This window comes from Alligator mississippiensis, chromosome 3 (assembly GCF_030867095.1).
Source record: "Alligator mississippiensis isolate rAllMis1 chromosome 3, rAllMis1, whole genome shotgun sequence".
Classification (NCBI taxonomy): domain Eukaryota; kingdom Metazoa; phylum Chordata; order Crocodylia; family Alligatoridae; genus Alligator; species Alligator mississippiensis.
Genome location: NC_081826.1, coordinates 31389955 through 31416935, shown reverse-complemented (window position 1 = coordinate 31416935; position 26981 = coordinate 31389955). Strand labels below are relative to the sequence as shown.

At 43.6% G+C, this 26981-nt stretch overlaps 2 protein-coding genes across 6 annotated transcripts in view; one reads left to right on the top strand and one right to left on the bottom strand.

The window, feature by feature from the left end:
* NUDCD1 (NudC domain containing 1) overlaps positions 1 to 20485 on the bottom strand; it is a 156060-nt gene extending 135575 nt beyond the window's left edge. The window contains exon 1 of one of the 2 annotated variants that reach the window (XM_059723807.1): positions 20244 to 20485. In XM_059723807.1, the coding sequence (XP_059579790.1) occupies positions 20244 to 20361 (118 nt within the window). In that variant the 5' untranslated portion in view covers positions 20362 to 20485. The remainder of the gene's footprint in view (positions 1 to 20243) is intronic. The other variant, XM_014611617.3, reaches the window with a different exon arrangement.
* Positions 20486 to 20574: 89 nt separating this feature from the next.
* Positions 20575 to 25658, top strand: ENY2 (ENY2 transcription and export complex 2 subunit). Of its 4 annotated transcripts, none has more exons than XM_006278624.4 (5): positions 20575 to 20678; positions 21366 to 21461; positions 22683 to 22753; positions 24380 to 24454; positions 25399 to 25658. In XM_006278624.4, the coding sequence occupies exons 2-5, from the start codon at positions 21394 to 21396 to the stop codon at positions 25473 to 25475; spliced, it is 291 nt and encodes a 96-aa protein (XP_006278686.1). In that variant the 5' UTR covers positions 20575 to 20678; positions 21366 to 21393; the 3' UTR covers positions 25476 to 25658. The 4 variants fall into 4 exon arrangements, with proteins under 4 accessions (XP_006278686.1, XP_019351283.1, XP_006278688.1 ...); XM_019495738.1 differs by lacking the exon at positions 20575 to 20678 and adding an exon at positions 20685 to 20795; XM_006278626.3 differs by lacking the exon at positions 20575 to 20678 and adding an exon at positions 20685 to 20840.
* The last annotated feature ends 1323 nt before the right edge of the window (positions 25659 to 26981 follow it).

Here is a 26981-nt window from a genome sequence, read left to right as displayed (position 1 = left end):
CTCCATGACTACAGTGGACAGGACTAGGAGCAATGGCCTCAAGTTGCAGCAAAGGAAGTTTAGGTTGGAGACTAGAAGCAACTTTCTAACTATGACGGGGATCAAGCACTGGAACAGGCTACCTAGAAAAACTGTGGAATCTCAATCCTTGGAAGTTTTCAAGATCAGGTTAGACAGGCACTTGGCTGACGTGTTTTAGTCAGGAATAATCCTGCCTTGAGCAGGGGATTGGACCAGAAGGCCTCACTGAGGTTCCTTCCAGTCTTGCTTTCCTATGAAAATCACTGAGAAAGCAGCAACAGGCAAGCTACTCTATTATATGATGTTTACATTTCAAACCAAACCACAACATGAAGAAAGCCTTCCTAGCACTAAAACATGACTTCATGAAAATGGACAAAGGACACCAAGGCTAGCAAGATGATCACTTAACTAGTTAATCAATATTATTTAACTAATTAACTGACTACAATCAAGTATCTTCATATATTCCAATGAGCCAAGCATGTCCCGATGTGGGCAGCAACCTTGCTGTTGGCACCTTGGTTCTATTTCTTCAAAAAGGCAGCAGCGCTTGGTGTCTGCAACCATAACTCAACCTGCTGCCACCAGGCCCCAGAGCAGCCTCCTCTCTATATTTAGAGGAAGGACAATCTCCTTCTTCTTGCTTTTTGAGCTCCTGAAACTTCCTGATATTTGAGGACCTTGGAGGCCACCTACTGCAACTGTAAACAATAGCAGAAAGCAGGGGGAGCCCTACAGCAGCAGAGGTCGTATGTCCACAACTGCCCCCATGAGGTTATTGCATTTGTAGTAGTAATCAAATCTATTAATGAACATGCTAAAAGGTGATAATACTTGGGGGTCATTAGGGGTTTCCTTGAATAAATGTTTCATCATTGGCTACATGATTCCAGACAAAACAATTGGTATAGCTACTGGTACTAGTATAGTACAAGAAATACTATTAAATCTAAAAGACTTGCATTCCACAAGTGAGACAGTAGTAATTATGTAGACAAAGCAACATTTAAAAAAAGATGTAGGGAAATATTCTACTAGAAATGATGATCAGAAAAAAAAAAAGTTCTATGCAAGTTGTGTAGTTGACATGTATATGACACATTGACAGAATGGCAAAACACTCGTTCAGATGTAGTCATACTAGAAAAGGAAAGCCAGCATGCATGAACATTTGTTACCTTCTTTCCTTTTATTTAATCTTTAGTAGCAGCATCACAAAGTAGTCTTTTGATGAAGACATGAAGGACATCAAAAATGAAAGTAATTTCATTTTTTCATCTTCTAAGAACTTTTTCAATCCAAATGCTGGAAAATCTGTTCATCAGGCTGGCATTAAGGTATTTTTGGATCAAGTGTCTCATGGTCAGGAAATGATCCTAGCCATGTTTGCTGGCACAAGTATTTTTAGCAATATACCATTTTATTTATCTGAGAACTCTATAATTTTACAAAAAAAAAAATGCATAATTCAGTTTCCAAAATTCTCAAGAGGAAACAGCTTACAGCATGGGCACTCAACCTTGGACCCAAGAGCCAGATTCAGACCCCAGCACTATTTCATTTGGTCTCTGGCGAGGCACACAAGCTATGGCTAATCCCAGTGTGCACAGCCTCAGGGTCTGATCCCCTGACAAGCCCCAGTTCACTCATCTGGCACACAAGATCAGAAGGTTGAGCACCAATGCGTCACAACCAAATTAATCAGTGCCCACGTCATTAGCAAGTGATGCACACAGCAGTCAATTAAGGGTTAAAGAAATCTCTGTCCAGAAGTTCCTGAGAAAAAAAAATCCAAGCAAGAAACTTAAATTTATGCCCACGTCACAACCAAGAAACGAAACTTAGGCGTGATTTATGATTGGTCAGAGTAAAAAGGGATAGCCCTGTCATAAATCCCTGCAATTGGTCAAGAAGCAAGCTCAGACCCCTCCCACGTATCGGACAGGAAACCTGACCCACTACCTTGTAACCTGATAGCAACCTGAGAGCACAAAGAACTGCTGCTTGCCAGATAATTAAAGATTCAATTTAGCAATTTATCATTGAATATTTCTGAGAGACACCTCTGTCTATAAATAGTTTAACAACTTCCACCTAAGTCGGAGACCTCTGAGGGGAATCTCCAAGGAGAAACCTAAGATCATCATCAGAGTAAATTGACAGCTTAATCACCTGTCAATATCTTCCCATCAGCGTAATTATTGACGTATCAAAGCCCTGCAGGCACGATAACTCGTTCCTGGCGCCACGTCCATCATCATTACCTATAACCCGAAACTATACGCTTGATCATAATAGTTGTATCGTTAGCTATAACCTGAAACCATACGCTTGATTATAATCGCTATAAGTGAAAAAAAACTGCAACAAAACAAAGGCTCAGCCTGCATCGCACATCACGGCGACGTAAATAAACCATCTCCTGTAACCAACACGCGTCTGTGCCTGGTTAATTTCACCCCATCCATCACTACCCGCCTATCAGATAAAAGTTTTATTACTCCGGTGGTGGGGGGGGTCAGCAAGCAGCTGCCGGTGCTGCTCTAATCTCCGACACAATGGTTTACAATAAGTTGTTTAAAAGCGGAAAAAACAGTATGTGAAAAAGAACTAGTGTTCTTATTACAAAAAGTCCTTAATGTATTCAATATCTTATGGGTGGAAGAATCTTAATGAGCATGTCATTAGAATCATAGTAACATTAAAAAAAGATGATGTACATACTCCATTGCAAAACTGAGCATCATCACACAACCCAACAAAATTTTAGAAACTGATCAGCAGTAGTGAAGGAATTAGGTCTACAGAAGGTTAATTCAGTAGTGATCAATACCACAGCAAACAGAAATTTTGGGCTTTGTTGATAAGCATCCACATCTTCTGTGCTATGGGCAATGAACAAGATTGCAGTTCTTTGGTGGTAGCATCAAAAATTCCAACACTCTTGTCAAGCATCAAAAGTGAAAAGTAGGATCATATTTTTAAAAAATAAGAGTACCAGCCTCCTTACTTCAGCAACATTTAGTAGTCTTCAATTGCATCCACACTTTAATGATAATCAAATCTCTCAAAGAACTTCAAACATTAAAAAAGGCATTTCAATCAGATGACATTGAAGAAGGGGTGGTTTTGTGTTGCCAAATAATTTGCAAATGATGTTTTTGATTACGTAGTCTTTTGAATGCCACATTTAATATTCATTTCACTACTTGAATCCATAGCTCAGTCCATTCAGAATACTGAAAGTTATAGTTCTATGCTGCCTGATACCAAAAGAAGTTCCTGAAAAATAAGAAGTTTATTTCTGGGCATACTACAAAATCTGTATATGAAAGTTGACCATAAAGACAAGGGGGGGGGGAGGGGGGGGGAGGAGAGAGAGAGAAAAGAATCAAGAGACCTCTCTCAGACATGACTTGTCCTAATTTCCTGACCCATACTTTTGGACCAGATTTTTATGGCTTTAAATTCAGCTTCTGATAATATACTGACTGTTACAAATTTTGAAGGACATTAAAAAAAGAAATTATTCTTAGATAAATTGTAAAGCAAGAAACAGATGGTAAAACAACATGGAGTGTAATCCTAGCAGTGGAATCAAAAGAGCCTAGTCCTCCATCACGGTGAAAAGGGTTATATCTTCCTTGCACCTTCAGCTAATGACAGGAATTCTTTTAATACATGTTTGTATTACTGTAGGTGCAGAACAAAACTGGCCAGTTTGAGGAATCTTCCATTCAAAGAGCAGGAACCTCCACTGCAGAAAATCAGAGTTTAAGTTTAAAGAAGAAAATAGCAAAGAAATGAGTCAGTATTCATAAGTATCTTCATCTGAATCTGCTAATAAGATAAGAAAAAAAGCAACTGAAGCTGACAAGAAAAAAAAGATGGTGCAAAGCAAAACGCTCAGGGATGGCTTCCTGCCAACATAACAATTGCATTAAAAAAAAAAATCAAAAACACAAAAAAGACCCAAAAAACTTACAGTTGCTGCATTTTATTCCTTTTGTAAAAAAAATTAATAAATAAAATGTTCAGTGTTTAAATTTGAATATTATTAATTGTGAACCTAACATTGCTAAATAATATAGCAATTATTTTTATAGAACTCATTTAATTGTTTCACCTTTCCCTGAATTAAAAACAACTCACGTAAGTCACTCTTTGTTATTTTGTCTAAACATCTAACCCCCTGCTTCCCACTGTGCAGGTTCTGCACTCTGCTGGGAGTGGAGGTAGCCCCACCCCCTGCTTTCCTGCTGAGTCCGGTGCAGGGCTTCCCCTCTGCAAGTGCAGAGCTGCAGGTGTGGCGCAGAGCTCCTGCAATAGAGGTAGCCAGCACTGCACTGGGGGTGAGGAGCACAGCCCTGCACAGCCTGCCTGGCTGCTTCTATCCCCACAGCTTTGCGCCGTGCCTGCAGTTCCAGTCACAAAAGGGAAGCCCTGCACTAGACTGCAGGGAAGCAGGGGGGCAGGGCTCCTTCCACTCCCGGCAGAGTGCAGGACCTGCACAGCAGGGAGCAGGGGAAGCAGCTGGCTCCAGTGCAAGGCTTCCCCCACTGAGAGTGCTGGAGCTGCAGGCTCATGGAGCAGAGCCCCAGGAATAAGGAGGGCCTCAAGCATAAGGGAGCCGCACCTGAGCCAGGCACGAGCACCATAATCTCCCTGCTGCTGCCAGGCAGTGGGGGCTGCACACCATTGGGGGGGGGGTGGAGGGAGTGGGGGGAAGTGTGTGGGGGTCCCTACACCCTGCCCAGCTGAGCTCTGCGCTCCTACTGCCTCTCTGGGGGGAGGAGGAGGAAAAGAGAGTACCCCCCCAGCATGAAACACAGCCTCCCCCTGCCCCCCACCCTCACTCTTGGGCCAGGCAGAATCGCATGGAGCCCCCCCCCCCATCCAGCCCCGTAGCAGCAGGGAGGGGGAGGAGGAAGAGTCCCCATCCAGCACCTCAGAGTACTCCTCCCCACCCTGGGAGGAGGAGGAAGTTCCCCCCTAGCAAGGAACAGGGCCCCCCTCCCCACCCTGTGGGACAACAGCATGGCCCCATTAAGGCAAAGGGTTCATTCCTCCCTCCATCCTCTCCCTGCTCCTGAGGTCTACCAGCTCTAGGAGTCTACTGCAGCTTCCTCCCTTCTGCTCCCCAGCAGACAGGCTGACCCCTGCTGTGGTGGGGGAAGAGAAGGAGGTAAGAATTAATCCCCTCTCTACCCACTTTGCCTTAACAGGGCATGCTATGCCCTGCTAGCTGGCATCTCTACTAGGGCTGGGCCCTGCTTGGGCTAGAGAACAGAGGGGTGGGGTCAGCCCTGCACCTGATGCAGAATGCCCTGCCCATCCCAGAGAGCATGCTGGGATGCTGGGGGTGTCTGGTTTATGTTAAACCAGCAAGGAGTCTGGGACAGACATTGCATAAACTGGTTTGATCCAAATCAATCAAGTCTGATACTACACTCAATGAGATTCATCATCTCAAACCAGTTTTGGCCATTTTGAAACTGGTTTATGTGCACCGAATTTCTGTTCTGTTACAGGTTTAAACCAGTTTCTGATCACTTAAATTGGTTTGTGTAATGTTTTTCTCTAGCCATAAAAGCTACAACAGTGTGTGTACCTGAACATCATTGTCCAGAGGTAGCCAATACTAATACAAGGAGCTTGTAATGCTGTCATTAACAGTTTAATGAGGAGTAGCAGGTTCAAACTGAACCCATTTAAGATAGAGATTGCATTTGTCATTAATAAGGTAGGCCATTTGTCATTAATAAGGTAGGCCCTAAAGAACACTAAGCCAGATAATGCTCAAAGCTAGCTTGGGTCAAGGGAAGGGAGGGACACCTTCACAAAATAATGGTGTAAGCAACTGGTTCTCTCAAAGTGGTTGATATTTGCAACCACACAGCAACAACCAGAGGGCAGATCAAAATATCATGCATGTGTACAGAAGTACAAAGAAGATTTCAAATTTCAGTAACGAGTACCTAGTGTCCCTGTGCACAAGCCTTCCAGAGAATTCTCTCGTAGTACCAAAAAAAGGAAGAGGGGAAAAAAATCCACCATTCACAACTGGGTTCTTAAAATCTTCCCCATTCTTAGTTTAATGTAATTAAATATTTTACAATGGATAGTACTATAAAAGATATTAAAAACAGCTGTTGCCAATAGTCCTCAAGAATTGTCTAGAGGAAACATTGAGATTATATCCACAAAATGAGAACAAGTGAATATATCACATATAATTAGACACTAGTAAAGATAATTCCAGATAATTGTTCTGAGTGGAACAAAATAGATACCATCTGCTTTGCATGCCAGCATGTTAACAAAACTGTAAGCTTTGTAGTTGAGGATTCACATGCTGAAGCATTTAAGGCATTTGCACTGTAGAAAGAGACTGAAACACTCATTTTCTAGAGGCTCTTTAAAAACATAAGCACAGCTGTGCTACTCCTGGTCAAAATGTAGATAATTTATGTATAAAACTTCAGAACAGAACCACTCACAAAACACATTTTCCTTGAGAAATATCCTGGTGCCAATGCACAGCTTGACTGGTTAGTTATGGGGCAATTGGTTTTACATCAGTTTCACAAAGGGGAAGAATCATCCATGCCAAGTAGCTCCAGAAGCCCACTACTTCATTTGCTTACAGTCTTGCCACGGTCTGTAAAATACAAAAAGGATTAAGTCTGTGGGCCTGGGTCGGTGCAGAAGGACCTGGGTGAACTGGATAACGTATCTATTGAAAAAAAATGTGCTTTTGCTTATTTCAAAACTACTTAAAAATGTGATTCAAATTTGCACAAGGTATCCAGATGCTGGGGGCTACACCCAGTTCCATCTTTAGGGAGCTGCCAACGGTTAAGTCATCTCCCTGAATAGAAAGACCAAGGTTTATTTCCTGAAATATTTTGAACCCACATCTACCTCCTAAAGGAATATTCTTCCCAATGGGCTATCAAGTCTGTGTGGGTAGCGTTCTCATTCCACTTCGCATATCCATGCTATGAAGCTGGGACTAGAACACAGTCTGACCTTAAGAGCCTTGGGAGATTCACCAGACTAGAGCGCTCTCATACATACCATCTACCTCAGTAAACATCCTGCATCAACACAAGACACTGAGAGCATCCCATCACAGATCACCTGATAACTCAGCATAAGGCACTCTCCTGGGAAGCAGAACGTGCCGATTCAAGTTTCCTCAGAGGAAGAAACTGAACGTTGATCTCCTACATCCTAGAAGAGAATCCCATCTACTGGGTTACTACATAAAAGGAAATGTGAACCATCATCAGTTGACATGATAGCTGCATGTGACAGCTTTGTATTTTGCTACTATCAAATGAATAAATGGGTAAACAAACTAAACCAGCACAAGATGGAAATTAACTGGAGAAAAGAGAAAAAAAAGTGTGAATAGCTTCCGTATGTCACCACCCTCCAATAATGCAATAAGGCATGCAGTAACCAAATCTCTTTTGGATTCTTGAGTCTAGATATGAATAGTCAAACAAATCATTTTGAGCAGTTATAACTATTTTTCAATTCATGTGCTTCATGTTACAACATTCTGACTTGATCACAGAAGTTCATGCTTATAATTGGATTACTGCAATCCATTAAACTTCATAATCAAGCTACCATTTCTGATAAAGGCCCAATACTTAGTAATTGCCTATTCATCAAACATACTTCACCAAGAATGCCCTTTTTCCCACGCCAGCTCTCAGAAGAGTCGAGTATTAAATGTAAGGACAAGGTGTCTCAGTAGTAACAGCACTCCGCGGAATCTTCCCAACATGATCATAACCGCAATAAAATCATGTTTCTTTGGAACAAATGGTGTTGTCAATCTTACAAAAAAAAATTTATCCAGTTCAACTCTAAATTAAACTAAGCAGATTCTGGGGAGAAAAAAAAAAAATATGCACAAAGGCCATCTGCTGTCCAATACCATGTAGTCAGGTATGGTTTAAGGGAGAATTTCCTACATCAGCAGATGCATGACGAACAGAACCAAGGAGGTGATACTTCCCCTCTATCGGGCGCCGGTCAGACTGCAGTTGGAGTACTGTGTGCAATTTTGGGCGCCGCACTTCAAGAGGGATGTGGATAACCTGGAGAGGGTTCAGAGAAGGGCCACTCGTATGGTTAAGGGCTTGCAGGCCAAGCCCTATGAGGAGAGACTAGGGCACCTGGACCTTTTCAGCCTCCGCAAGAGAAGGTTGAGAGGCGACCTTGTGGCTGCCTATAAGTTCATCATGGGGACACAGAAGGGAATTGGTGAGTATTTACTCACCAAGGGGCCCCTGGGGGTTACAAGAAATAACGGCCATAAGCTAGCAGAGAGCAGATTTAGACTAGACATTAGGAGGAACTTCTTCACAGTTAGAGAGTGGCCAAAATTGTGAATGGGCTCCCAAGGGAGGTGGTGCTCTCCCCTACCCTGGGGGTCTTCTTCAAAAGGTTAGATAGGCATCTAGCTGGGGTCATCTAGACCCAGCACTCTTTCCTGCCTATGCAGGGGGTCAGACTCGATGATCTATTGAGGTCCCTTCCGACCCTAACATCTATGAATCCATGAATCTATGAACTCGGAAAGGGCCAAGTTTCATTTACAGTTCTCAAAGTTCAATTGTTTTGATGGCACTAGAAGAATTGAGGGGAAAAAAAAAACAACAGGAAAAATAGAAGAAAAGTAAGGAAAAAGTGATAAAAACAAAAACAAACAAATCAAGTGAAGTAAGCTAAGAAAGGGGTAGTTGCTTATGTGACTGCATAAAACACTTTTCTACAAGAACCATTTCTGTAAGACTGAAGGGTTTCAGAAAGTGCTTGAATTGAACTAGTTCCAATTTATCAAGATCAGTACTAACTAGGGGTGCAGTGCCAGAGATTTGAGAGGCTGAAACCAATAGCCAATTTCTGATACATAGCCTGGCAGCTTGAAGAGCAGTGTCTGGCTGGTAAGCCTATTGTGGTGGAAGGGGAGGGGGAAGGGAAGGAGCATGAGCAGGGGCAGATCAAGGCCCCTGCTGTGAGGGAGGCAGTGGGGCTGGGATGGGCACTCCCCAGCCCGGGTGGGGCAGAAGCTGTGGCTTGGCTGGAGGGTGTGGCGGGGGGGGGTGATTACTACCAATGGGTGCACCCCTGGAGGGCATGGGGGGCATGCCCCTGGAACTGCACAGGGAAAGGGCGGGCTGCCACTGCAGGTTGGGGCTGGGGCTGCCCCAGACTCTTCCTGGGGAGAGTTGGGTGGGGCTCACAGCTGTCCCATGCCCCGCCTGGGCAGTGCTTACCTCAGCCCCTCCCCCAGCTCCACTCCCTTCCTCACTGCAGGGGCCTCAATCTGCACCCCCCCCCCCCATGCGCTTTCCACCACAACTTACCAGCTGGACACAGCTCTCCAAGCTGCCAGGCTGTGGCTCCTCACTGCCTACATGCTGCGTTGCGGCTGCACGCGTGCACGGGGCATTTAGTCACATTAACTAACTACATCAGGCAAAAATAAGCTGATTTCCAATACAGTTAAATTTTCTTTATATCTGTACCGATCCGATATTGGACCAATGCATCAGTGCACCTCTAGTACTAACCATAAGTCTTTACCATCAGAGAGCTGCTCAACACAACAGTGTTGTCTAGGGTGTCTCACCCTAGTTTTTAGCGGACAAGAATTCACACTAGAAATGTCAAGTGACTAGTAAGCTGGATCCCTATTGTTAACACAAGAAAGAGGAAAAGGATTGAGTAGCCAGTATAATCAAAGTAACTCAAATTCAGACCTGTATTTCTTGGCGAGATATGGTACAGGAAGGATACTGAGGGGAAGTTTACACTCCTTGATTCTAAACTGCAGCTGTCTCTTGTACCAGGCTTGTTCCCACGTACAAGAAAAAGCAACAAGTCACCAGGACAATCAAACAAATACCTTGACCACGACTACTTTAAACAAACAAAAGAGCAATCCAGAATCAAAGAACTTACAGTAGATGGGAAGTCTCCTTAGCCCGTCTTTTTTTTACTCTAGATGTGGCAACTAAATGCAAAACTAATGCAGATAAAGGAAGTTTGCAAACAAATTCCTCAAGTGGAAACAAAGTAACAGATGAGCAACCTCAAAATATCACAAAATGAACTAGCAGAAGAAAAAAAAAAAAAATAGTTGTCATGCAAAATTTTCCAATATGTACCAACTTAAATGTTTCTTAATTTATAACAAACATATAGAAAACAATTATTAATAGCAGCTTATTTATAGCTTTTGCTAAATATCACACAGTAGGATAACCAATAAAATTGTATATTACACAAAATTACATGATTTGTAATCATCAGTATTATAAACATTATATGGATAATACATAAAAATAAAGTCAAATGAAACAATAAATAGTAGAATGAAAAATTAGAAACAGGGAATTCTCTTTGATTTTGGCCTTTATTCCTTGTGCAAGTAATGTGAATACACCTAAAGTATAGGACAAGCCGTAAACTATTAGAGAGCAGCCAAGTTGTTTTTTTCTTCATTAGCCTAGTACTTAAAATTTTCCACTACACGCAAAATTTGTTGTTAATAAAGGCCTAAAAAGAACCTCTTCCTTCCAACCCTGTAACTACCCCACTAATCACTGGGGCAATTTACACTAAACAAATACAAAACAACCCCCCACCCATACCCAATCCCCTGCCTCCTGCTAATTTATTAACTTAACTTTATATGGGAGTATAATCTTTGAAGTCCAAACTAAAGGCATTCTTAGTTTTGCAATGCCATCCTGTGGACGAAACCTGGCACTTCCTTACATTTGCATCACAAACTACCAGAAGACATCACATAATGGTCTCCTGATGTCAGTCTGCATTGATCTGATGCAAAGTATTTTCCTGTACAAAACAACTTTATTGGATTTAAAATTAACTGAACTACTGCCTGACTGTAAGAGTGAGAAAAGAAAGCAAAAATTAATTAAGCTATTGCAGTAAATATACCAATAAAGGAAACACATTAGTTGAGGTTAGCACAAACAACAGTTAACTGGAAATAAATGTCACCAGACAAATATATCGAAAAGTGAAATATTTTATTGAATTAAATTACTAAACCAGAGGTTAAATGCAAGATTGATTGCATGCTGAATTGAAAAGAATAGACTAAGCAAGAAAATAAGTTAGTAAGTTATTTACAAGAAAAATAGCAGTGGGCTCAATTTGTAAACTGGATATGCAGGGTTTTTGGTTGTAGCCATGTTGGTCTAAGGACATAGGCAGGCAAGGTTCTTTGGGTAGACGTGATATTCTTTTTAGTAGAGGTGAACCAATACATCGGTCCAAAATCAGATTTGCACAGATAAAGAAAACTGATTGTATCAATTGGTTGTTGATTGTGGCCTGTGCAGGTGCTGCCACTCGTCAATGCGTGGCTCCACCCAGTGCTGCATGTGGCGGCAAGGAGTGCAGCCAGGCCAGCCCACCTCTATTGCGCAGGGCTCCCCACAGCACATGCAGCTCCTGGCACTCATGCACCACTGAGGGAAGCCCCATGCAATAGAGCCAGCTGCCTTCTCCGCTCCCTGCCATGCAGGTCCCAGGATTCCACTGGAAAGCAGGGGGCACGGCCCCCCTCCACTTCCGGCAGAGTCCTGGGACCTGCATGCAAGGGAGCAGGGAAGGCAGTCAGCTCCCTTGCGCAGGGCTTCCCCTGGTGGCATGCGAGTGCTGGAACTGGCATGTGTGCCACATAGAGCCACACATGATAGTGGCAGGCTGGCCTGGTTGCGCTCCTTGCCACCATGTGTACCACTGGCGGGAGCCACGCACCGCTGGGTGGCAGCACCTGTGTGGGGCAGAAACGCCTTAAGCACCTGCTGCTGCCACTGGCAGCAGGGGCTGTGTGCCATGCAAGAGGCCAGGGGGGTGGGGGGCAGTGAAAGGAGTGTGGTGGGGGGAGGATCCTCACACCCCAGCCTCCCTTGCACCTCACAAACCCCACACACATACACCCCCCAACATACCCTATGCTCCCCCCAGCTACAAAACCCCACCATGTACAGATACCCACCCCCAACCACACCCTCCCACGCACAATATACAGGAGTAAGTCTTTATTTTTGAGTTGTTATGTAATCATCTCTACATACACTATACAAGCACAAATCATGACAAAAATATTTTTGTATAGTATAATTATAGTAGGCATTTGATTTTAGTATACTATTTGGATTTTTCCTGGTTCCAGGATGGGAAACCTCCCCTCACAAAAGAAGTACTTCTGGGGGCAAGGGGAGGGTCTTCCAGTGGCAGAGATCAAGGGTTCAGGGCAGGACTTCTGGTCCCAAGATGGCGACTAGGGAACAGGGCATATGTGCAGGGGTAGGGTGCCCTTGCAGCCCTTCAGCAGCTCACCAAAACTAATTAAGCAGCCCTCCAGGCAAAATAATTGCCCACCCCAATTTATACTCCTACACAGGGGTTTATACCACTAAATATCAGCCTATCAGTAATGCACAAGCCTGAGTTCTAGGGACCTGCATAAACTCTACCTAACAGTAGAAGAAAAGGGCTTTTCTATACTTCCTAGTAGCTGGTTTAGGCACCCCCCCCTGCCTAGCATGCCAGCTGTTAAGAATCCCAGCCAAAAGGTTGACCTACCCTGTTACCATTCAAGGTATAGAAACCCAGGGTGCCCAACTCATCTTTCTGAATTCCAACCGTGTGCACAGTTTTAGCAACAAAAAAAGCACAGCATAGCAGCCATTAAAAACATTAATGAATCGGAGCCCACACGTCTGGTGAAAAGATGGAATCTACCAAGTAAGTTCCACCAAGGTTTGACCTATAAAATAAACTGGCAAACAACACTTGCATCTCATCCTACAAGATTTGGAAAACCAAATCAGATGAGTGGTTACATTATGAAACCTCTTTTTGCTTTGATTAATGCATATGAATAGTTTCACGAGTGCTTTCATAACAAAATGTTAAGGTTCTTTTACCAAGCATATTATTGCCACAGTTTGATACCAAGCTTGTTACTACCACAATTTTAGAAACTGCAAACATATCACTATGGATTTAGGCAATTCCAGGAAGTCTCATTTCCTAATATGCTGTTTAGCCACAGTCCAAACACATCAATCTGAAGGAGAATACATTCTTCAACTTGCACAGAGAATACTACTATAGTCATCTGGGTTTTAAGTGTGCAAGATGCACACTCTTAGTTCTCAGCAGAGGTGCACTTTCTATAGGAGCACCCAACACAATTGCGGCCTTAATCTAACAAAAAACATGACACAGACTTCAAAACAGTATCCACTTCAATTTCAAAGCCCATCAGTTAAATCTGTATTATGCCTCATATACGCCTTACATGGACTGAATATGAAAGCCTTGTATTAATATTAAATTGTAATCTATAAAGTACTTTGTGGTCTTCAGACAACCTATTTATGAAACATCTACAAAGCATGGACTTAATTATTTATTGTTTACAAAGCTTATCAATAAGATGTCTTACATATGACAACATGATTAATATTTTATCCTAGAGTTATGCACTGCTGCATAAATAGAGTGCATTATAACAAACTATATGGATTTTAGTTCTAGATAAGTTTTAGTTAATTGCTCTAAAAACCATGTGCTTATTTGGATACTCTTGAAGTTTGATGTATCTTGTAAGGGAACAGGCTGGGACAGGTGTTCCACATTTGAAGTCACTTGAGGCATGGATCCTAAACATAAAGGGCTCCAAAAAGAACTTGCTTTTTCTAAGTTTGACAGATTCTACCAGCTTTATTTGGGTGGACCTAGGAATCAGAACATGCCTCCTATCATACCCCGATTTACATCGATTCCAATTTACACACAACACCTACTGCCATTATGTGGAAATACTACTTTAGAAGGTAATCAAATCATTTAGATCTACAAGGAAACACGAACTTAATGCTCAAAACACAGGAGTCTCTGCCTTTCAGCCTATACAAGTCCCTCCTCTTTCCCTCATGCGAGGCATATCTGAAGGTCTCAGAAAACAAGGGAGATATAAAGTTAAAGTATATGCTACTTCTGTGTATGGTGATGTCAGAGAAGGGGGAAATTTGGCAAAGGTTGGGGGAAGACAGAAGGGAGAAAGCTGCAGGGGGGGCAAAATGCAGCCCATGGGCCAGATGCAGCCCGCCAGGCCATTCTATCCAGCCCGTGGGGCCCCTTAATATTAATTTTCTAATTTTTTTTTATCTGCCCCTGGCTGCCTGTCATGCGGCCCTCAATGGCTTGCCAAAACTCAGTAAACGGCCCTCCGCCCAGAATAACTGCCTGCCCCTAAGCTAGGACATGGTTGGGAACGTGGGGTCAAATTCAAATTCAGTGAACTGCTCAGGTTAAATATTGCAAGAAGTTTGCTGCCCACAGTGCCCACGTTTAAGATAAGGGAGAAAGGAACATGGAAATTAAAGACCAGGCAGTCTGACCTCACAGATTGTGGGGCAGGCCACCAATGAATCTATTCTGAAGCACTCAGAGGAATATGAGGTGATCAGGAACAGCCAACATGAATTCACCAAGAATAGAGGAGACGGAAGCTGCAAGGTGGATACAAGACTGGCTGAATCATCATGTTCAATCAGTAGTTATGAATAACTCACTATCTAGTTGAGAGAATGCATCAAGTAGGTTCCCCAGGTTTCTGGCCTGGGTTCAGTATTGCTTAACATCTTCATTAATAATTTGGACAATGGGATGGAGTCCATGCTTAGCAAATTTGTAGATGACACCAAGTTGAATGGAGTTGCAGACACTCTGAAGGGTAAGGCTAAGATCTACAATTACCTGAATAAATTGGAGAAACAGTGAGAAGTCAATCAGCTGAAATTCAGTGAGATCAAGTGCAAAGTTCTGCACTTGGAATATAATAACTATAAGCACAAATACATAATGGGGAATGATTAGCTACACCGCAGTACTTCAGAAAAAGACCTGAAAGTCACAGTGGAGCATGAGCTAACTGAGCCAAAAGTGTGCTCTTGTTGCAAAAAAAGAGGGCAAGAATATATTACTACTACTACTATTATTATTATTCAGATTCATAAACCCTCCTACCCAAAGGCTCAGAGCAGCTTTATTCAGATAAGAACCTGGGTTGTATTAAAAGGAATTCCACTTGCAAATAAAGGGAAGCAGTTCTTCCACTCTATTTGTCATCTGCAGTACTGTGTCCAGTTTTGGGGTCCCCACTTCAGGGAAGTGGTAGACAGATTTGAAAGAGCCTGACAAAAATAAAACTAGTGAGTAGGAGTCTACCAAACTCAAGGCAGTGGCTGGCCAATTTCATAGGCAGATCCTAGGGCCAGCTGCCATTTTCACGGGCTGAGTGCAGTGGGCCCATCCCATGCCTCTGGCTGAGGAGCTCCAGCTGTCCTGCCCCTCCCTGGAGATTGCCAGATGCCCCCAAAACACCACTTAAATTGCTTAACAGTGTTTCCCTTAATGGTTTCTGTGGTCTTAATCATGGGATTCAGGCCACGGAAACCATTAACTGATGCATTATTAAGCGATCCAAGTAATTAAACTCTAAACTGAAATATCTTATTAAAATAAAGGTATGTACACAATGAATTGCAACTAACACCAACTATATACACTTTATTAAAGGACATTATATAAAATATAAAGAGTTTACTGAAATGGAATGTTAACCTCAAAACAGGCACTTCATGCTAGCTATTAAACACGAGCATACTGCATCCAGGTGCAGTTCTGCAGACATTCTTTGTGAGGGAACTCTTGTTCATACAGAGTTAGCATGCTCAGTGTCTACTGAGTTCATTGGAATGGTGAGGCACTGTTTTGCCAGGGCATGAAGATGTGGAAACTGGTCACAGAGTCCCAAAACACAGGCATAGGCATCTGGCACTCTTTGGCAAAGTTCACATAAGCAGCACATTTGTTGTCATGCCCTTTCCCCCATCCCAGGATTGCTTTCAGCAGCTGAGAGTCGCAACTCAAAACAAGCACCATTGGTGTCCAAAACGCTAACAACACTAAGAAGGGAGGCAGCCAGTTGTCTGAACTGCAATGAGAGTGATGGGCCGTACCTGCAGCTTCAAAGCTATTGCCTAGAACAGGTGTCCTCTCTCCACTGTTTTTCACGAGAACAGCTGGACAGTTCTTGCGATGCCCCATCTTCATCCTAACTTATCAAATACATTTGCTTGAGTACATGGTGGATGACAACATGCCAGCCTTCAACCTGCATTAGGAGCTCCATGAACCATGTGGTATGAAACTGATCTTGAATGTCATCTTGCCCGAAAAGATTGCAAATCTTATGCATGCACTTTGTGCTCAGTGCGATTTCCAGCTCCTCACTCAAAGTGCTGGTAAGATTGCATACGTTTGGCATGGTAACAGACTGTGAAACACAAATTCCACCTTGTGATCATAGGCTTGAGTGGCAGTGGCACAGTGCGATTTGAGTCCCTATTCTGACTGGCAACAGACCCCCTGTACCGGACCTTACAGCCTGGACAGTGCTTGCAGGAAGACACCAAACTATCCACATCAGGGAAACTGTGCACGCAGGTTCCATGGGCAGCATTCCTTACAGCACATCAGTCTTGCACGTGTACATATCAGTATTCCTGTCTGACAATGCTATCTTGTACTTTAGTACCTGCCACAGCAGACAGTTACACTCATGATAGCTTCTGACATGGTAGGGAAAACAGAGACAGATGTGAGGTAGACCAGCTCCGTTTAACAACACGGGCAGGTTCTGGGCTGTCCAGCTCCCCAGTACGAATAAAGTGTGTAGCACGTAGTTATCCTGAGGGTCGGTAGTTTCATCAGTCACAACAGAAAAGGAGTCATACTCTGCCAAGGCAGCCTTTGTGGACTGTACATATGAAGCAGTCACTGCAGGGAGATAGTCTTTGTGAAGCTTGTTGGGACACAGAAAACTGCTAGCATTTGGCATATTTTGGTTCAGGTAGTCCCTTAATTTTGGATGATCAAGTTTCTCCAGTGGGATGTTCGACACTGTGGAAGCCCCCACAAGGGAAAATGCCACCTCTCGCCTTGCCAAGCTGCTTTCTATGGTCTTCTTAAACAGGGAGGGCTTGATCGCTTGTTTCTTGCTCTAACCTTCAGCTTCTGCAACAGCCTTCTACTTCACATGTGCTGTGGACTAAGTGTTGATCAATGCTGGTTTTTCTCAACACATCCAGAGTTACATTGCTGATGGTAAAGAAAAGTCTGTTTCCATCTGCATGCAAGGTCCCTGCATGATACTACTTTACACTGCCCAGTGCTGAAATGTATTCGGCCTTCTTGGAAGATTTCTTAAAATTCATCATCCCTGCTCCTCCTCAGGCTACAGCATGCCTGTGGGCGCTTTAAGTACTGGCACCAAAACACTCCCGCTTCTCTGACTGGCCCTGGACTGAGCCTACCTCACAGGCTGTCTCTGATTTACTTCCTTCTCCTCCCCACCCCTTCCCACCCAGGACTCCAGGGTTTTACACCCTTTTGTCTTCTTACAGCTTGATTTTATTTTTTTCCTCAGAGAACCTACTAAAATCACAGAGCCCACCATTTTTCACAGATCCCACCAAAATTCATGATTTCTGTGAAAAAAAAATCACACAACTGCAATTTCAGTACGTCCCTACTTATGAGCAAAGGATGAAAGACTCTTGGAATAATTGAATTTGGAATAGAGAAGACTGACATGGGCTTGGTAATAGTCTTCAAATACCTGAAGGGCAATTATAAAGAGAATGGAGATAGATGGTTCATCACAGCTGTAGGATACAGGACTAAGAGCCTTGGCCTCAAGCTGCAGCATGGAAAATGAAGATTGGAGACTAGGAAGAGCTTTTTGATTGTGAGAGCACAAGCACTGAACAGGCTACCTAGAGAACCTATGGAATCTCCATCCCTGGAAATTTTCAAAAGCAGGTTACACAGACACTTGACTGGGATGGTTGAGTCAGTCAGAGGTGATCCTGCCTCAAGATGGGGCTAGAATAGATGACCTTTTGAGGTCCCTTCCTGCCCTCTTATCCTATGAACAGCAAGCTGTTGCCCTTCATACATGCATGCTGCAGATGAGAGCAGCAAATGAGGAGCAACCTTTTGTGTCTCAGTTTAATAGGATGGGAAGGGGAGCTTGGGCTGGAAGCGATGCGGACACAGGGATAGACCAATCTTCCTTCACATGTTTAAATTTAAATTGTAGGTACAGTAATGAAGCCATCACGATTTTGGGGAGAAATATTTACTGTACAACACAGCTACAGCACATGCAATAAATGCAGGAGTGTTTTTCATTAACTACTATCATCCTTGAGGGAAAAGAAGGGGAACAAGAGTTAAGAATACATAGGCATTTACCTAATCTAATTGTGTGTGTTAAAAAACAATTCTTCTTTCATACTGAGCTACAGAAAGATGCACAGACTTAACATTCATTATAAGTAAAGCTATCAACTGGATAAGACATTTTACAGATAAGCATCTGATGAAATACGCTGTTGCCTACAAGGCCCAATTCCTCACAGCACCAGCTGGTCTGATGCACCCTGTGTGCTGCCTTCTGCCCGACTTCAAGCTGACAAGACCAACCAACCACCTCTGCTTTGTAACTTATTCTAGTCAGCCAAGTCAAACACTGTGAAAGGGAAACAGCTTGTAGAAGCCTTTAAAATGACAGCAGCCCATTGGTTTTAGGACTCTTAATACCACAGCACTAACCATCTACCATATTTACTCAAATCCAAGATGAGGTTTTTCCCTCCCTACTATGACCCTTGGTTCACCTTCTTTCAGTCACCTGGCCTGGCTTGTTACTAATGGGGCCCAGGTACCACTTGTGGAGAAATCACCCACCAGTCTGTCTCTCTGCTGTAACACGGCAGCCCAAACCCTCCCCATCTGGTTACAAACTCTGGCTGTTGGATACACCTAGTCTCCTTGGTAACAGGCTTGTAAATTCCACAGGTGAGAGGGAGCTCTCTCTTTGCTTAAGTGTTCCCACCACTGCAGGTCATGCGACTAGTCCTCTCACCTGGGAAGGTGATGTCATTGGGAAGCACCAGTCAGCAGCCAATGGGTCTGCTTCTGGTGGGAACTTAGTGATGAGCTCACAACAATAGTATAAAACAGCCCCTCCACAAGTAGTGAATTACCAGTAACTTAAATAGAAATGTAGTTTATAGTAATCTAGAAGTGGATCAAATGGCTATCAGGCTGGGTCTGTTTGCTCAGTTATTCTGTTGTTACTTCTCTGCCTTGTACCCCTCCCCATGCCTACCCTCTCTACTCAATAAAGCTATCCACTATAGCAAGCTTTGTGGTACATGCTTGAGAAGGACTGGGCACGCCTTCATGCTCTCTTTGCTCGGCTGACTAAGAGAGGCTATTTTCTGTGCTTCTGGTTAAAGGAAACACGCCAAGATTTCACAGTGGGTCAAGCACCCTCAAAATCTATAAGGCCTGTGTACCCCAGAGGGCACAGAGCCCAGACAAAGACCAAACCCCAGGTGGAGGCAGCAGTTACCCCAGGCTTGCGAGTGTGCTCCAGGAAGGGGGTTGGCCAGAAGTTGGTGCCCTGGGGAGAGAGCCAAAGCTTGGCAGCTGGTTAGCACAGTGACATGGGTGGCTCAGCGCAGGAGCGCCCCCTACTGGCCCGCCACACCACTCATTCCTTGTTCAACTGGCAAGTGTTCATCTGTCTGCAATCTGCAGGCTCAGCCCAGCAGGCCCCTCGGCTGAGCTCCTTGTAGGCTGCAGCCATTCCACCTGCCCTTCCTCCCAGGGACAGAAAAGAAGGCTCTCCTGTTATGCCCCCCCGCCCTCCCTTTTAACATAGGGGGGAAATCCCTCATCCTGGATCCAAGTACAAGTGGGGAGAACAGGAGGCTGCTTCGGCTCCAACTCAGAGCTACTGCCAGTCCCGAGCGCACCTGTCCCCCTACCACCTCACCTCTACTCCTCACCACCTGCCCACCGCCAGCCAAGTGGGGGCCAGACCTGGCCTGAAGTTGCAAGCAGCAGGGTGGGGATGAAGGCAGCGGCGGAAGGGAGTGGAGAGGAGTTGTGGGGACAGGACAAGCAGCACAGGGCGAGGCGCTGCAGCCAGGCCAGTGCGGGGATGCACCGAAACTGCCCCCGCGCTCACCACCCCCTCCCGGCACTGCTCCCTCTGCCCTCACCCGCGTCGAGCCGCAACTGGTAGCAGGGCAGCGGCTCCAGCGACAACTTGTAGCCCTCAAACTTGGGGTCCAGCAGCAGGCGCTGGGGCCGCAGGGAGCAGTTCACCGCCGCCTCCATCCCCAGCCGGGCCCGGCTCCGCCCGCCGTAGCTGCTGCTGCTGCTGGGACAAGTTCGGAGCGACCGCCGGCCCCAACACGAGCCGGAAGTCGCGACGCGATGCAAGGCATTCTGGGAACGACCATTTCCGGCCGAAGCATTGCTGGGCATTGTAGTTGTAGCCGCTGACCGCGGGGCATGCTGGGAGGGCTGTAGGGCCGCAGGAACGGAACGGAACGGACAGGGGCTGGGACTCTATTTCCCGTCGCCCCCCGCGCGCAGGCCGCGGGGGTTGTTGGGATGCGGTGTCGCGCTCGGTTGGCTGGGCCGCGCGGAGGGTGGGTGGTGCTCGGCCGCCCCGGCCCGGGTGGAGGGGAGCTTGGGCAGCATCGGGCGGTGTCCCCGCCAGCCCCAGCCTCAGCCCCGCTAGTGAATTGCGGGAGGGCAGAGCTGAGGTCCCGCGCGCGGTCTTGCAGAGGGACGGGCAGCTTCGGAGCCGAGTGCGGGGCCAAAAGCCGCCTTGGCGGTTTGCACGTTTTAAGTTATCTACAGTACTTCGCAGGCGGCCTGCTTGTGCCCAGGGAAGAGGGGAGGGGAAAAGGAGCAGTGAAATAGCTCCGCGCAGGAAAAAGCTACTGGAAGGAGTTCAGAAACCCCTGAGATGTATGGGGTGCGGGTGGGGTCCCTAATCCCAGGGCCAGCCTACAAATAACATGGTTCCCCAGCGTGTTGGCGGTGGGCAGCGATTTCCACCGCACTGTGCTGGGGTCAGTGGGAATGTACTCGTATGATGACCCTGTTGACTGACCATAGCAGCGTTTGTCCTTTCTGCAGTAAATATATGCTTGCTTGCTACAGCTCTTCAATCATCTGAGCTACTTTGCTCTAAATGGAATTGTATTTGGAAAATTAGAGACCCAAAGGGAAAAATAAATTAATTTGATAGGGTTTTTTTTTTTATCTTAGTCTGTTGCAAAAGATACTTGGTAAGTAATACTGTTAAAATCTTATCTGATATTTTACAGATTTGTTGTGGAAATTTAGATTTGCAAAATGAATAAAGATGCACAGATGAGAGCAACTATTAACCAAAAACTAATAGAAACAGGAGAACGTGAGCGGTAAGTAGACTTTTCTTCCTCTTCATATGGGTTGTACAATCAGTACTGCATGAATGATGCCTCAAAGGAGGAAAGAAAAATCACTCTTTATTCTCAACCCTTGACCAGGATTATTTGTTATATTGGGAGAGTTAATTAAATTATTCAGAAATAAAGTAAAATTATAATAACCTTTGTAGTCAAGGTTTAATTAAAAAAGTAAAATGATCAAGTGTCTGGAAAATATGGTTTCTAAACTCGAAATGAAAACTTCTGCCAGTGTTCTCTTGATTATGTTGTTAAGTGGGGAGATTGCAAATCTATATTGCTTCTTTCAGGGGAGATGCGGTGTCCTGCACCAGCCTTTCTCTGCCCACATGTCAAAATCTAAATGGTCTCTTACTATTCCTATGGCACTGCTTAAAAGTGAATTAGCAGTTAGATGAGAACTCAGTTCTTATTTCTCTTTCACTTCTCTGGATTAGCATTTTGTTCTCTCATTCACTTAACATCTGCAATCTTCTCCCTTTTTTCTCCGGTGATATTCATAATACCATGTATCATTAGATCTATTGTCATCATGTCATTGACACTTGTTTCCTAAAGCTTGTTTGTTTTGTGAATCACAATCAAGTTGTGTTTGATTAGTTTCTTTCCTAGTTGTGACTGTTTTTAGAGTAGTCAGTGCTTTGAAAGAGTTTGTGTTTTCTGCTGGGATCCTTGAAAGAGTGTTGTGTGGAAACATTATTGCTCTTAAACCAAAGTAAATGGGCCTTTGGCAGGAAAAATGAGGAGCATGTTATATAATATTATTGAACAGATTTTAAAGAAGTAATCGGGGTCCCTTGTTTGTTCTTGAATTTCCTGTTTTGGGCTACTCTGGCTGATTGTGCTGAAGTGGAATGCTGCATTTCCCTCTCTTTTTGCAAAGTGTATCTGATGGTAAAAATATGACAGGGATGTTTATCGCCTACTTTGAGCCTCCAGTGAAAACAGTTTTCAAGAATTTCTTCAAAATCACATTCCTTTTAGTGAAAACTGCTTACTTTAACCTGAGACTATTCTGGATTTCTTTGGATATGATATTATTTTACTTGCCAGCATGAGTTAATGTGCAGTTAGGCCTCTGTTGCATATAACTAAAATAATTTGTAGGTCCAGAATTCTTACAAGAGTAATTTAAAAAAATCAGTTGTATATATTATCAACTCTTTTTCACATGAAATCTTTTACTTTTGACAGCCTTAAAGAGTTGCTGAGAGCCAAATTAATTGAATGTGGCTGGAAGGATCAGTTGAAGGCACACTGTAAAGGTAACAGCAGTTGAATAATTTCAGTATCTTTAATTATTACCTGAATTAGGGGGGTTAGTAAATCCCTTCTAGCCAAATAAGCATTCCAGAGGGGAACTTTACTGCCTGAAGATCTTTGGACAAGATGTGGAAGATGTTGGGCAGGAGAGAGGTTCTGAAAGCTTTCTTAACCAATATTTTTGCAAGCGTGGATGTCTCAGTGGTTCATAGTACAGGGTTTGTTTTGGATTTGTCTCTGTTCTCAGATTCCTACTTCACCCAAGTTGCCCCAGATACCTTTGTAATTCTTTGGGTGATCCTGAAAATTTCAAACAAACCTCTCATCTGCCCCTCGCTATAGTTATCAATGCCCTGCTTAGGCTCCTAAAATTAGTATGATTATGGTTTGGATCTGCCTAGGGGAGTGGTGGGGGGCAGGGGTAAGGAGTTTGATACCCTTTGTTTGATACACGTGCCACTCCATGTAAACAGTCCCGAGTTTACACCATCTGATAATAACTACAGACAAAGGTTTCCTTGATATGCAAATAGCAATTATTTAGTGCAGGGCTCTGCAACCTATGGCCTGAGGGCTGAATCCACCTCATGAAGAGCTTGGATCTGTCCCACAATGGCACAGGGATAGGTGGCACACAGCTGGCCTGCTGTGTCCCCTTATTTCCATCTCATGCTGTGCTGCCTGTGTCCCCTGCCAGAATCCCTTTCAAATCACGACCACTACATGTACCCAGGGGAGTGAGGGGTAGTTCACTCTCATAGCCAAATTCATTCCTCTTCTCTGCCGTAATGGATGGAGTTGGAAGCCTGAGCACTTCAGGGGTGAAAGCAGGAAGGGAGCAGCAGCAACCTGTAGCAACAGCCCGGTTAGTCTAATTTGGAGAGACATTTGTATATGAGGAAACAATGCCTGTCAGTGTGAATCACTGACCTGTGCCCAAAGGAAAACTCAAGCTTTCATTTGTAAACTGTAAATTTTTAATAGTTAAATTGTTATTTTGTAGATTGCGCCTTATTAGGAAATTTAGCTAAGAAAACAATGTACAACTGATTAACTTGATGGCAGTTCACAGTAATCATCAGTACTTCAGGATGCAAAGTTTCTTCAGTTTCATACGCAATTGAAACTTTGCATATTGTTGATCACAGTACTCATTAAGGTAGAACACGTTTCAAGAGCGCAGGATTATTTTTATTTCAGCATTAGGTTCTGTTTTCCAATTTCACCTACTTTAAGTTATTGTTTAAAAGCAGATGCTAACATGCACACAAAAACATTAACATACTGACAATTTAGATGTTAGGTCAGGTATGTAATCTTTAGCAAGTACACAAAGGAGGTACATTCAAATTTGCATTTTCATAATGAGTCATTGGTGGTTCACTACTAGTATGTCTCACCTGGTTAGGTTATTCCTTTCTTGTGTAATGTGGTCTGAGTAAAAGTTCAGGAACTGCAGTAGTGCGCAAGTTCAAGATTAGGTTGAATATAGCATGAATTGAAGGTTAGTATGCTGTGGGGGGGGTGTATGTGTGTGTGTACACACACAGATTTTTATATTTTAATCATTAGACAAACATGTTCTAATTAAGGCTTTAAACAAGACAACTTTCTTCGGTTTTCTTTAGAGGTAATCAAAGAAAAAGGGTTAGAGCATGTTACTGTTGATGACCTGGTGGCAGAAATCACTCCTAAAGGCAGAGGTAAGAAAAGTAACATCGTATGTTTAAGTGTGCTCTAGAAAATTTCTCAAAGCAGTACTAGCTCACCCGCATTTCACAAGCAGGGAAACAGCTGATAATGTAACTAGTCATTGAAAGCAGGCCACCTGTATATGTAAATACATGCTGTCCTGAGCGCCTTTTTTGCAATGAATGACTTCCATGTTTAAAAAAATAGCTCTTTTGTACGTAAATTTACTCTAAAAAGGTTAAATAAACGAGAAATCTGTTTACCAGTCTAGTTGCAACAAGACAATTAGTGTTACCTCAGTGTGGTAAAGGGAAGTGCTTTACATCTTTCCTATTATTTTCAAGCTGGGGTGTCTGTAAGAGTGGGCTAGTATGGGACTGGCATGTAGGGGGAAGCAAAAGAGCAGCTGCAAGAAGTGGACTTGACATTACAGTTTCTTTTTTACACACAAACCATTCAGAGCCTGGCTGGCTATATAGTAAAAGCTACAGCAATATAGGATGAAGGATCTAAGTATGTGTATTTAGCACACTCAGGAACTCATAAAAACATTGTCCTTGGACAACTCTTACTTCCTGGTCCTAGTTACTTGGTATGGCAGAAATCCATGCTTAGCTCCTAAGCAGTACCCATAAACCTTAATCTCTGAGGAAACAGGTAATCCAGATAACCAGATCATTTTTTGGTTGCTGTGCACTATCTACTACTGAGTAATGCCTGTCACTGAGTGTTGTTGTTTTTCCTTCACGATGGGCCCAAAGGAGGCAGCTTTGTTAGCTTTTGGCCCACTTTGCCACCTGTTAATTGCATTTGTTTGATGATACTATAGGAAAGATAGGTGGTTCTGTTGTCAGGAATCAACAGAATTGCTGGGGGGAAATTCTGATATAAATACTCAATGCAGTAAGATGTTGTGGGTTTTTCAAATTTCTTATTTTTATTTTTTTAATTTCAGCCTTGGTACCAGACAGTGTCAAGAAGGAACTCTTACAAAGAATAAGAACCTTCCTTGCCCAGCACGCCAGTCTTTAGCTTGGACATTAATTTTGAGAACAGTATTTGCATTGCTGTATTATATAAATCATGCCACAATTTGAATGCATTTTCCATACTTTAGGACTGAAGTTCAATGATTTGTGTATGATGTTATCATTTCATTACACTGTATTAATTTCTTAAACTTCTTGTTATCTTAATAAAAAAATCTTTTCAGAACTTTAGTGTTTTGAAGGTTATCTTTTGTTCTGTAACCAGGACTTTGTAATCTTGTGATGCATTCTAACTGCTGGGTTGTTTTACTACTTTTGGCTAAACCCCACCTAATTTTTTAACGATTCAATAATTAGCTCACTAAGAACAAAATTTGCTCTGACAAACAAATCTGACAAATTTTCTCAGTGCACATGTTCAGCCATAATAGAAATGCAAAAAGCTGAAGACTATATGATAAGCTGGCTCCACACATGCTAGCAGCACATTCATTTGGTGCAGCCCAGGTCTGGCTGACAAGTTTTGCTAATTATGCTAGGTACAGCATTATGAGAACAGCTCCTTTCTAGAGCTAATGTGTGCAGAATTAATTTGGGTGTTGCTGCAGCAAGTCTAGTGGGAGGACCACAAAGAAGTTAGGCTATGGATATCATTGGAGGAAGGACTCTTGGGGAGGGGAGTTAAGACAAGTGGGGAAAGAGTTTAGGTAAAAGTGTCTCCTACCTCCCCAGCCCCCACAGGTGGTCTAGTTGATAAAAGCCAGGTCTTAGGACAGGGCCCTGGACTGATGGGAGTGAGGGTTTTGCTACCAGCTCGCAATGCAGTCTCAGACAAGTGAGCAGGGCTCTGGCAATGCAGGGATTGTGAGCAGGGACATGTTGCCTAGCTTGCTACCCCTGATTGAGGCTATTCCTGCAAACCAGAGGAGAACATTTCTCTTTCTTTGTGATTGCACCTCTGGTTCAGCCTGACTCGGTAGCAGAAAGAGGCTGAATAGAGGTGGTTTATGTGCCATCTGGCTTCTGAGTAAATTGTTGTAATACAATTCTGCAATTACATTATGGTTTTTTTCTATATAATTTATTCCTTGTGTTGTAACCTGATGATACTGGGTTTAGTTGCAAAGTAAGTTTGCAGTATTTGGTATGTCTTTGTTCTTATATCTGTAACAACTGGGGTCCTGGATGTTTCTGGGTCCGAGTGCTTGTTGGACAATTGAAACGTTCACTTACACACACAGGACTGAATTCTAAAGAGGGCTAATCAAAAGCCATCATCTCAGCAGTTGGTGATATTTTGGGGCTACAGACCAGGTTAACCTGGTTAGAGTCCAAGGTGGGACAATGCTTCTCTCCCTGCTGCCTATCTGCTGTACATGCAGACTCCACTTCTGACATCTGACCCTGGTGCGAGCAAAATCCTTTCTTCAAAGACTGAATCCAGCTTGCAAGCCATATGCTGCCAACCCCTGATTTCAGTGATTCAGCAGCTGCTGCAGGAAAGGCATGGGGTATGTTTAATAGAGTCAGTAACCTATTCGTGAAAAGT